Consider the following 13,107-nt stretch of genomic DNA (forward strand, 5'->3'; position numbering starts at 1 on the left):
AGACAACCTTGGTTAGACCACACTTAAGAGTACTGTGCACAGTTCTGGTCTCCATATTACAAAAAGGATATAAAGGCACTGGAGAAGGTGCAAAGACCGACAAGGATGATACCAGAACTGAGAGATAATAACTATTAGGAAAGACTGAACAAGCTGGAGCTCTTTTCTCTAGAAAAGAGAGAGTGCTGAGGGATGACCTAAAAGCAATCTTTAAAATTATGAAGGGATCTGATAGGGTAGACATAGAGAAGATGTTTCTACTTCTCGGGGGGGCGGGGGGGGGGGGGGGGGGAGGAGGAGGAGGAGGAGGAGGAGGAGGAGTCCAAAACTATGGGTCATAAATACAAGATAGTCCCGAATAAATCCAATAAGGAATTCAGGAGAAACGTCTACCCAGAATGGTTAGAATGTGGAACTTGCTACCACATGATGAAGTAATGGTGAGGGTTGATGAGGGTAGTGCGGTTGATGTTGTGTATATGGACTTTCAAAAGGCATTTGATAAAGTACCACATAATAGGCTTGTTAGCAAAATGGGATTAAAGGGACAATGGCAGTGTGGATACAAAATTGGCTAAGGGACAGAAAGCAGAGTGTAGTGGTGAATGGTAGTTTTTCACACCAGAGGGAAGTATAGAATGGTATTCCCAAGGGGTCAGTATTAGGACCACTGCTCTTTTTGATATATATTAATAACCTGGACTTGGGTATAGAGGGTATAATTTCAAAGTTTTTTGTTTAAACAGATGATACGAAACTCAAATGTAGTAAACAATGTGGAGGATAGTGACAGACTGGTGAAATGAGCAGACACATGGCAGATCAATATGAAGAATGAGGAGAGGCAATATAAACTAAATGGTACAATTTTAAAGGGGGTGCAAGAACACAGAGACCTGGAGGTTCACATCCACAAATGTTTGAAAGTGGCAGAAGTTGAGAAGGCTGTTAAAAAGGCATATGGGATCCTGAGCTTTATTAATAGAGGCAGAGAGTACAAAAGCAAGGAAGTTATGCTAAACTTTTACAAAAACACTGGTTAGGCCTCAGCTAGAGTATTGTGTCCAATTCTGGGCACTACACTATAGGAAGGATGTCAAGACCTTAGAAAAGGTGCAGAAGAGGTTTACTAGAATGGTACTAGGGATGAAAAGACTTCAGTTGCGTGGAGAGACTAGAGAATCTGGGGTTGTTCTCATTAGAACAGAGAAAGTTAAGGGGAGATTTGATAGAGGTGTTCAAAATCATGAAGGGTTTTGATAGAGCAAATAAGAAGAAACTGTTTCCAGTGGCAGGAGGGCCAGTAACCAGAGGATACATATTTAAGGGGATCGGCAAAAGAGCCAGAGGCGACATGAGGAAACTTTTTTTTTAAAAAACGCAGTGAGTTGTAACGATCGGGATTGCACTGCCTGACAGGGTGGTGGAAGCAGATTCAATAGTAACTTTCAAATGGGAATTGGATAAATACTTGAAGGGAAAAAAATTACAGGGCTCTGGGGAAAAAAGCAGGGGCATGGGACTAATTGGATAGCTCTTCCAAAGAGCCAGCACATACATGATGGGCTGAATGGCCTCCTCCTGTGTTGCAGCTACTATACTTAGAGTAGTCATGATGTGGAGATGCCGGTGATGGACTGGGGTTGACAATTGTAAACAATTTTACAACACCAAGTTATAGTCCAGCAATTTTATTTTAAATTCACAAGCTTTCGGAGGCTTCCTCCTTCGTCAGGTGAACGATGTGAAAATGAAATCCTCGAAATGAAATCGCATTTATAATTCACAGAACAATGCTTGGTGAGTACAGTCGTCCTTTGTCGTCCAGTACTTCCACGGAGCGGAGAAACTACGCCATGTTCTCCGCAGCCTTCAACGTGTCATCAATGAGGACAAACACCTCGCTATGGCCATCCCCACACCTCCACTACTCGCCTTTAAACAGCCACCCAACCTCAAACAGACCATCGTTCGCAGCAAATTACCTAGCTTTCAAGAGAACAGCGTCCACGACACCACACAACCCTGCCACGGTAACCTCTGCAAGACATGCCAGATCATCGACACAGATACCACCATCACACGAGAGGACACCACCCACCAGGTGCATGGTTCATACTCCTGTGACTCGGCCAACGTTGTCTACCTCATACGTTGCAGGAAAGGATGCCCCAGAGCATGGTACATTGGCGAGACCATGCAGACGCTGCGACAACGGATGAACGGACACCGCGCAACAATCGCCAAACAGGAGGGTTCCCTCCCAGTCGGGGAACACTTCAGCAGTCATGGACATTCATCCACCGACCTTCAGGTAAGCGTACTCCAAGGCGGCCTTCGAGACACACGACAACGCAAAATCGTCGAGCAGAAATTGATAGCCAAGTTCCACACCCATGAGGACGGCCTCAACCGGGATCTTGGGTTCATGTCACGCTACACGTTACCCCACCAGCGAACAAATGTTATCTGTTTTTAATATAACGGGTCAGTTGCTGTCTTTTCTATGTTTCTACCTCTCTATCTCTGTTTTTTTTTGTTTGTTGTTTTTTTTTTGGTGATTTGTATATTCTGAGAGACCTGGCAGGTAACACCTGTCTGTCTGCACACTGATTGCCTTGGCAACGGGCAGTTGAAAAAACTGTCTGTACTCACCAAGCATTGTTCTGTGAATTATAAATGCGATTTCATTTCGAGGATTTCATTTTCACATCGTTCACCTGACGAAGGAGGAAGCCTCCGAAAGCTTGTGAATTTAAAATAAAATTGCTGGACTATAACTTGGTGTTGTAAAATTGTTTACAATTATACTTAGAGTAGTTGAGGCAAATAGCATCGATACATTTAAGGGGAAACTAGATAAGTACACGAGGAAGAAAGGAATAGAAGGATATGCTGATAGTGTTAGATGAAGTAGGGCGGGAGGAGGCGCGCGTGGAGCATGAGCACCAGCAAGACCTGTTGGCCAAATGGCCTGTTTCTGTGCTGTAAATTCTATCTAAGTCTATGCAAAGGTGAACTTGTCACTGTAATTACACAATCTGGCCACTGGGTGGCTGCAACACAGTCTGAGTGTTTTGCAAGCCTCACTTCCTGAAAAATTTCAGAGCCATATTGTTTTCTGTTCACTTATAGCAACTTGCTGTGCAAACGTTCGTGGAAATTAAATGGGCAAGGGTAAGTCTAACGAACGTCAGGTGCCGCTCGTTCGATGACTACAATAAATTCTGGCCCAATAATGTGGTTTTAATCTATCATATTTTGAAATAGATAATCAATGGTTGGGACATTTGGAATGTAACCTATTTGGAAATGCTGAAGTTGGATGTATGAAAGGAGTCTGTGGGCATGTAAGTGGGATGGCTCCTAGAGTTGAATAGCTTTCAGAAGAGGAAAGAATATACTGGGTCAAAGGTAGTTGATGTTTACTAGTACTAATTGCAACGACATCAACAGTAAAGAGGCTCCATCTGTTCAGACAAGTGAGATGAAGTTCGTGGGAAATGTTGGGAAACAAAAGAGTTACAGCAGAGCTGTCACATAGTGATAATAAAGGGTAGAAAGGGAAAGAATCCACAGCTAGACCGGGAGCTACAACAAATTCTCAACAGAAGAAAGACAACTGCGGTTGGCATAGTTCCCGGAACAGGATTATTAACTGTGTTCCGTTGCTATGGTTGCCCCATAGCAGGCATGTAGCGCAGTGAACTCTTACTGCTATAGTCATGTTGCTGCTTTGCTGGTACTTGAAGTCTGTCATAAAGAAAGATTAAATTGGTTTTAGAAAATATACGTGTAGTCATGTCTGTTTCGACAGGCCCAAAATATATTTAGAGACACGGTGCATATCATTTTAGCTAACAGTGGCTCCTTTCTCCATCACACCAACCGTATGGTATCCTAACTTTGAAGCCCATGGGTAAATATAGTATGAAGTCTGGTATGTAGTTTTTAAATAACAATGTCTACAATCCTACATAAGCAAAGTAGGAAACAGGTTTTTAGGGAAGATGAATTTTGGCAGTAACAGCCTAGTTGGGCATCATTATGCAAAACAAATCAGTGTTTTTCTGGACAGCCACTAATAAAAATCATATTTCTACTTGAAGAGCTCTAATTCTAAACTAGATTTTTGAAATAAACTCTCCTTTAGAAAATGGTGTTAAGTAAATTTGTACATTCTTGAAGTTTTCATGTTATTTTTCACAAAAATGGACAAGATCAATTCAAATACTTTCAGCAGCATGGGTAGTAAGGCGAGTAATTAAAAAAAAACAAATTCAACGCCTTTTATACATAAGTAGTAAACTTTAATCAGACACAGAACAGAGTTTCAAAAGATCATTTTCTAAGAAAACTTGAAAATAGTAAAACTACAAAGTACAATGTAATCTTGACAGTGAGTGCCAGAAACATTAACATACCTGATACCCAACCAAGCCTCCTATAGACAAACGGCGTTCTTTGCAGATCCAACGTGCAATACTGATTGCTCCAATTTTCCGTGGCTGTGTTACTACAATATTGCAGAATGCAGGTTTCTTTAAGTAGTAATCAAGAATATATTGAGGTAGTTGTGTACTTTTACCGCTACCAGTAGCGCCTCGGATGATGACGACTGAATTATTTTCAACGAGATCAACCAACTGTAATTACAAAATAAAAGCTCAAACAAACAAATAACAAAAACTTGTGCACAAGCAGGTATGGCAGTGTAGTGGTTGTTACTGGACAAGTAATCCAGAGGCCTAGACTAATAATCCGTGGCAGTTTGAAAATTTGAATTCAGTTTAAAAAAATAAATCTGCAAATAAAAAGTTGGTATCAGTAAAAGTGACCATGCAGCTGTCGGAATATCGTAAAAATCAAACTGGTTCACTAATGTCCATTTGGGACGGAGACCTGGTCTGGCCTTTATGCAACGCCAGTCCCACACCAATGTGGCTGACTCGGAACTGCCTTGATAGCCACTCAATTGCATCAAACCAGGGCATCTCGGGGTGAGCAATAAATGCCTGCATTGGCAGCGACGCCCACATCTCGAGAATGAATACAAAATAAAAGTACCTCCTACTTAGTTATACTGTGTTGGGACTGGAAACCTATGTAATCTCTACCAAAATTAAGGGAAGGAGATAGTCAGTCAAAAATCACCACTCTCCCTTAAATTTATGCATTTGACCAGCTAGTTCTAAAATGTAAGGAAATCAGCACAAAGCAGTGAAACAACACACACTTACTTCTTTATTGTTCCATTTTAACCTTGTGATAAGGTGCACCCTCCTCCCCTGTCAAGTTGAGAGCTTTTGATTGTTGTTGGTTGTGTCAAATCATGAAGATGTACATAAAATGAATGGTTTATGTGACTTTAAAAACATTCGAACTGTTCTTTTGGCCTTCATTCCCCACCCCCTAATCTTCATGCCAGTTCCCCCCCGCCCCCCCTGCTGAAGGCATTTCTTCTTTTCTGGAGCTCTGTCTTATGGGCCTGCTTCCTGTCCAGTACATTGCCCAAGTGGTCACTATAGTATCAGCAAATTATCTGATCATGGGAGGCACCAAGGATTATTGGATAATGACCAGAAGCAAAAACCCTGACAAACTTTGCCCTTCTTTAACCCAAGGAGTGCAAGGCAAATTGCAGCACATTATCGCCATCTGCATTCATTATATTGGGGACAAGATTTCCTCTGTGCATTTGTGTAGTAAAATTATAAACCCATTTATAAAGAGTGGGTTTATAATTGCATTGCACATATTAAACTTTGAGGCAATCTTCCCCCCACCCCCCATAGCATTTAAAAAAAAATCTTCATATGCAATTATTGGGCAAATTACAAGTAGAGATTTTCAATATTATGAGTCTAAACCACTACACTTTATACATGCAGTGCACAGAATATTATTGAACTTTCTAACAACTAAAAATAAAGTATAAAAGGATATGCTCAATTTTCCATACACTATCACTACTCTGCACATACGTTCTATGTATCGTAGTAATCTTATTGCTAAATTAACTTTCAATTTTAAAAGATTGGTATTATGTGAAATCCGTCTTCACTAGAGAAGAGGACGCTGCCACTGTAGCAGTAAAGGAGGTAGTAGCGATATAGGATAAAAATAGTTAACGAGGAGATACTTAAAAGATTGGCAGTATTCAAAGTAGAAAAGTCACCTGGTCCAGATGGATTGCATCCTAGGTTACTGAAGGAAGTAAGGGTGGAAATTGTGGAGACTCTGGCCACAATTTTCCAATCCTCCTTAGATACGGGGATGGTGCCGGTGGACTGGAGGATTGCAAATGTTACACCCCTGTTCAAAAAGGGGAAGGGATAAACCCGGCAATTACAGTCTAATCAGCCTAACGTCGTTGATGGGGAAACTTTTAGGGACAATAATCCGGGACAAAATAAATTGGCACTTGGAAAAGTATGGGCTAATGAATGAAAGTCAGCTCAGATTTATTAGAGGAAAATTGTGTTTGACTAACATGATTGAGTTCTTTGATGAAGTAACGGAGAGGGTTGATGAGGGTAGTGCGGTTGATGTGTTTATGGACTTTCAAAAGGCATCTGATAAAGTACCACAGTTTAAGCTTTTGTCTTCCCTCTTTCTCTGTAGAAAAGGACTGCCTGCGGGAGTTTCAAGTCTGGAATAACGAGCAAAGCAAAGACTCTCTTTCTAAAGTTGACTGGCAGTCAGTCAGCGATACCAACTAGTAAAGTAAGGCAGGCCCATAGCAAGGCCAAAGTTTGCATAATTTATCATTTTTGACATTATGAAGAGCGATAAGAATTGGGTGAAGGTCAGTGGGAGAACATTATTCTGTTCATTCACGTAAAATAAACCAATTTGTAGGTTAACAATTGATGTCTCACTAAGTACTCTTCAGTTCATTTTCCAAAAAATAAAACAAGTGGAGGCACATGCAAGATCGCAGTATCTGGTGCACAGTACAAGGGGTCTTGTTGTTACCACCTCCGAGTCACGCTATTGTTGAACTAGATAACGGGCAATAAGGGTGCTGTGCAAATCACAGGGGGATAACAAAGTCCATTTACTGGAGTGATCGGTGACACTGAACCCAAGAATATCGAGCACAGACCCAAAATTTATAGCAATTTTCGTATGCATATAGATGTCAGGAAGAATTGACATTAATCGGTATGGATCCCAATATCATCTGAAATCCATATGGGATATAGTTCAATGAAGTACTGTTCAGTTTTATGTGTGTGTATATATATATATATATATATATATGTGTTGAAAAATCATCCTGTATTGCAATTTCTATATTTTCTAGAGCAAAATCTGGTTAACAGCATATTTGTATGTATCCACTATATAATTTACATACAACACACATTTACACCACTTGCAGCTTTCACTACTGTAGGGTTGTCAGGGCAGTTAGGTTTAATGGTGTAAAATTTAGTTTAAAAAAAAATCTCCTACCCCCTGTAACGGGTACACAAAATTAAGATGAAATTAATCCTAAAGAATAGAAAGAGCTGCTTTATTTACAGATTGCAGAACAGGTGCACAGAGCTGCTAATGGAGCTATAATACGGACAACGCAGGATTCACAAGATAATGCTTAAACAAGCGAACAGTCAAATTCACTTATTCTTAAGAGCACTAGCTCTATGTCAATACAAACTGCTGTGAGCTAGGCTTGTGCTTTCTGATGTGATTCTTAGCAACAGTCCTTTACAAAAGTGGAGCAGCACTTTATGGAAAATGAAAAGAACTGCTACCTTTACTAACTATATCACATTAGCTGTACCACCTAAAGTAGTATGTACATTCTTTTATTTCTACCACAATAAGTTTAAACTGAGTTCTTCAATCTGCCAATATTTATAAGTCACTTGTACTTGATTTATAATTTACAACATCTAAACACTCGATCAAGCTATACCCTTGTGTGCTACTGCCAATCATTCTACATTTAAACAATGGTACAATGGCAGCCAAATTATCAAATATCTATAACTACAAGTTGCACAACATGTTTAAAACCAACACCAAGAATGGAACAGGACGTTGCAGTATGAAATCTACCAAGCCAACTCACAAATTATGGGCCTTTCCTGAAGAACTCCAATAATTCAGTATCAAAGTCACATAATCTATTTGCATCAGTGAGCAATGAGATCAGTACAATACACACAACTAAACCTAGGAATAACATCCACTCAGTTATAACAGTTTTGAAATCAGAATACTCAGTATTTTGGCTTTTATTTGCAAGAAGATGCTGCATAAAAGACTGGTGAATTTTATGGTCTTGCAAAAAATGTAGCTGACAACAAAGTCTTGTTTGTAATTATACCTGCTTCTCCATGTGTTCAACAACATTTCCTTATGGCACAGTAACTGAAATAGCTAGCACAAACTGAAGAGCATTCCTACCTGTTCCCTATATTTAGTAATTGGCAGTTCTGGGTATCTGTAGTTTGCCACTTCTGTGTTATATATTGTCTTTAAAGTGGAAAGAATAGGTCTTGAGGTCAGATGGGAAGTGCTAGGAAGGTCATCAACCTTTTCCAACAAGCTGCTGTCTGCATCTGGAACACATTGAAATGTTTAGTTTTTTTTAAAAACTTCCCTATTTTCGAAGGAAATTTGCATAAATGTAAACATATTAAACCTGTTTGTGCTTTAATATCAGATTCAAAATGCAGGTCAAATTTAATGTAAAGTATGATTAAATATTAGTGATGTCAGCCTTTTCTTACTTAATATATGGACACCATACTATTACTCACCAAAGATCTAAATTATACATAATAATTAGAAATATAAAACCAAACAGCAATTGACCATAATAAAAACAGAAAACTGCAAAGAATCAATTTCAGACAATCTTTGTTTAAATTAATTCTGGAGGCATTGGGGGTGAAATCTGGCTTGTGCGGGGATGCAAAATGGGCGATATCGCATCTGCCGCCAGTTATATGCCCCGTCCGATATTCAGATTGAGGAGAAAGTAAAACTGTAACTCAGTACCTGGAAACAGAACACAGTCTCGACAGTGCAACAAATGGTGCTGAAACTTAGCAACATAAGAGATTCTATAATGCCACCACTGGCAGGAGGGTGTAATTACAGCATGAAAAATTTTTGTAGGCAGTTTTAAATTTAAATGTGAACATAGGAATTTATAATGGCAAACTGACACGAAAGTGTGACAAACTTGATAACAGGAAATTAGGTTTTATAGACAAGTAGTAAATGCAGATTCAAGATTTTTAATATAATTAAGATATAGATTCAAAGTTCAGGGATTTCAAATTAATTCTGCTTAATTTTGCAATATTTACAGGGATTTTTCCAGCAGCCATCTATCTTTGTTTTGCAAAGTATAGCATTATGCTCAAAAGGGGAGGGGGGGGCAGGGGGAGGGGGGAGGAAAAAGAGAGGAGCATGTGGACACTACAATGTAATTGGTGCTTTCTATGCAAGTTTGGATCGGAGACACTTAATATTTATTTGCAGATCAGTCTGGATCTATGATCCAGGTAGGATAATGAATTGCTTATAGATGTCAAATTAAAATATTCTTAGGTTTCAATTTTGTTGATTTTGTTTTGACAAGTATTGTAAATGTTCTGGCTGCCACGTAGCTGCTGAGCACTTTTCCCAAGTACACATTGTGCAATCTAGGACTCCGTATAAAGAGTGGGATCGCCTGCATCAGCTACTATTTTGGTTGAGATAATGCAGGTTTACTGTAGCGCTGCTAACTTGAAGTGCAATCCACCCCAATCTCTTATTTGTCAGATGTTTTGTCAGTTACACAATCCATTTCCATCGCACCTGCTTCAGGACGAGCCTCCCAGTAAGGGGTTGGTACAAATTCTTGCTCCTTTTGATCTCTCGAGTTGTTTCCATATTCGACCTTGGTCATCTGCTCTTCTAATTCACAGCTGAAACAAAAAAAAAGTTGCTGATGCTCAAATACTTCTTCCAACTGTAACTTTGTCGTTCTTAATTTAAACTTCTAGACGGACACGTGTCTAAACATCGCTAGTTACTGCACATAAGCATATTATAACAGACACATTTGATTTATGTGTAAGTTATAACTAGTCTTGAGTACATACATTGCATCACACTGTTCAAAGCTGTCACATCTGCACGTGTGGCCTGAGAAGCTTCACATCTCAAAAACATTAATCTTCAGACGGCACACCTGTAATGTGTCACACATCAGAGAGCAAAAAGATCATGATTGGCTGAAATATTTTTACCAAATACCTGTTGACAAATATTAGCAAAAAACATAATAAGGAATGAGTTCAAAGAAAAAAAACAAACAAACCAATCCTGAAATTTTTTCCCCAAAGCTACCACTCACAAACCAGCAAGTACCACAAAACCGACTGTGTAAATCATTTCTTCACATTCTTTTCAGCTGTCAGTCTTCCTCCTTACTCAGGTCAGTGTATATAGCTAAAAATTAAGATTTATAATAGGACATAAAGTTATAAAAATCACCAAAAACCTATGCATGAAATTGGTTCTTTAATATTGGAACTGCCTGCATGAATTTTCCCCAACATAGTCCAGCACTTCAGTCTGGAACTCGAGTAAGAAATTTCATCTGGGTCTACGGTAATTACAATCTCAATTGCTGTGAAGAAATTCTGCACGTGCAAGAGGCAGATGCATCATGGAAGTGGCAGTTTTTACCCTGCTCCTGTGCAGCTACAAAACTTAGAATGCACCATAACAACCAGGCACATAATTTACAAGCAACAATGGTGAGGTGTACGCTATAGAAAAAAAAATTCTCCAATGTTTTATATAGTTGAAGTCACTGAATAGAAATTCTGACCTAATGGTGCTTTTTTTGGGAGAAGTTTTGAGTCACAGAAGGGTTCTCCTGTTCCACCAGGGATAGAGGGAGATGTTTTTGAGGTGCTTTGATGCTTACTCTGGACATTGTAGCTGAAGTAAGCCAGCTAGGCCAAGACCATGGCAAACAACCAGCTGTCTCAGCTGCTAATTAGCAACTCAACAGTGGGGGAAAGGCCTCCCTGGGCAGTGCTACACCAACAATAGCTTCAGCGAGAACTACAAACCCACCATGGGAAGCATGGTGGGGGGGGCGGGGGGGGGAAATGGAATTGAGAAAAAGTACAGTTTGGGCAATACTATATATTTAAGGGGAGAGGTAGAGCAAAAAAAAGTTATAATGCAAATGCAAACAACTGGGACCAAGAGAGGAAACATAGGAACAGGAGTAGGCCATTCAACAACAGAGTTACTTGTAAAGAGGTATTACAAATATTTTGTGGTCCATATCTTTTAGCATCAGTAAAGTACGTAGTATTTTTTAACCTCATGTCAGTCATGCATTAAACTGCTTTAGTAAATTTGATGCATTGAAAAGATGAGAAAACCACCATCACATTTAGACTCCAGTAGATCCACGATTAGTAGCAGATACCATACTCCGTCCAGACTATCTTTGAGCAATTCAACGGGAGACTTACTCGTATATTTTATTTAGACAATTAAGAAAACAAAACTCCAAGTATCACAGTCCTGTTGTATAATAATGGAAATCTTCAGATATTAAGTCACTGGCAGCAACAACACCCGAGGGTCACAAGTCTAATAGTTCAAACCACCACCACCACAGAAACGGAAAGAATTTATTGAGATTCTCAGAATGCCCCGGTGGTCACACTTGGAATCTTTGCTATTTTTAATATAAAATTCGTAACTTGGACAAGGGCATAGTAAACAAAACCTTCAGATTTTCAGATGACGTTAGAACACAAGGCAGGCCAAATAATGAGCAACAGTGCTGTCAGATTTAGATATTTTAGATAACCAGACTTATAGCTGAGATGAAATTCAATGTGATTATTTTATGCTTATTAAGTATAGAAACATAGAAAATAGGAGCAAGAGTAGGCCATTCGGCCCTTCGGGCCTGCTCCGCCATTCAAAATGATCACAGCTGATCGTCTAACTCAGTACCCTGTTCCTGCTTTTTCCCCATATCCCTTGATCCCTTCAGCATTAAGAAATATCTATCTCCTTCTTGAATACATCTAATGACTTGGCCTCCACTGCCTTCTGGGGAAGAGAATTCCATGGGTTCACCACCCTCTGAGTGAAGAAATTTCTCCTCATCTCAGTTCTAAATGGCATACCCCGTATCCTGAGACTGTGACCCCTGGTTCTGGACTCCCCAGCCATCGGGAACATCCTCCCTGCATCTAGTCTGTCTAGTCCTGTTAGAATTTTATATGTTTCGATGAGATCATCTCTCATTCTTCTAAACTCCAGTGAATATAGGCCTAGTCGACCCAATCTCTCCTCATACGTCAGTCCTGCCATCCCAGGAATCAGTCTGGTAAACCTTTGTTGCACTCCCTCCATGGCAAGGACATCCTTCCTCAGATAAGGAGGCCAAAACTGCACACAATACTCCAGACGTGGTCTCACCAAGGCCCTGTATAACTCCAGTAAGACATCCCTGCTCCTGTACTCAAATCCTCTTGCAATGAAGGCCAACATACCATTCGCCTTCCTAACTGTTTGCTGCACCTGAATGCTCGCTTTCAGCGACTGGTGTACAAGGACACCCAGGTCTCGTTGCACCTCCCCTTTTCCAAATCTATCACCATTCAGACAATAATCTGCCTTTCTGTTTTTACAACCAAAGTGGATAACCTCACATTTATCCACGTTACACTGCATCTGCCATGTTCTTGCCCACTCACCCAACTTGTCTAAATCACATTGGAGCCTCTTTGCATCCTCCTCCCAGCTCATATTCCACCCCAGCTTTGTGTCGTCTGCAAACTTGGAAATGTTACATTCCGTTCCCTCATTGATATATATTGTGAATAGCTGGGGCCCAAGCACAAATCCCTGCAGTACACCACTAGTCACTGCCTGCCACCCAGAAAAAGACCCGTTTATTCCTACTCTCTGTTTCCTGTCTGTCAACCAATTCTCAATCCATGCCAGTATAATCCCCCCAATCCCATGTGCTTTAATTTTGCACACTAACCTCGTGTGGGACCTTATCAAAAGCCTTCTGAAAATCCAAATACACCACATCCACTGGTTCTC

The 13,107-nt window shown here is 40.1% G+C and overlaps 1 protein-coding gene across 1 annotated transcript in view; it reads right to left on the bottom strand.

The window, feature by feature from the left end:
• tdrd9 (tudor domain containing 9) overlaps positions 1 to 13,107 on the bottom strand; it is a 95,302-nt gene that overhangs the window by 61,825 nt on the left and 20,370 nt on the right. The window contains exons 2-4 of the mRNA XM_067991721.1: positions 9,829 to 9,938; positions 8,422 to 8,576; positions 4,425 to 4,646 (exon numbers count right to left, since the gene is read on the bottom strand). Coding sequence (XP_067847822.1) covers positions 4,425 to 4,646; positions 8,422 to 8,576; positions 9,829 to 9,938 — 487 coding nt within the window. The remainder of the gene's footprint in view (positions 1 to 4,424; positions 4,647 to 8,421; positions 8,577 to 9,828; positions 9,939 to 13,107) is intronic.

This window comes from Heptranchias perlo, chromosome 10 (assembly GCF_035084215.1).
Source record: "Heptranchias perlo isolate sHepPer1 chromosome 10, sHepPer1.hap1, whole genome shotgun sequence".
Taxonomy (NCBI): domain Eukaryota; kingdom Metazoa; phylum Chordata; class Chondrichthyes; order Hexanchiformes; family Hexanchidae; genus Heptranchias; species Heptranchias perlo.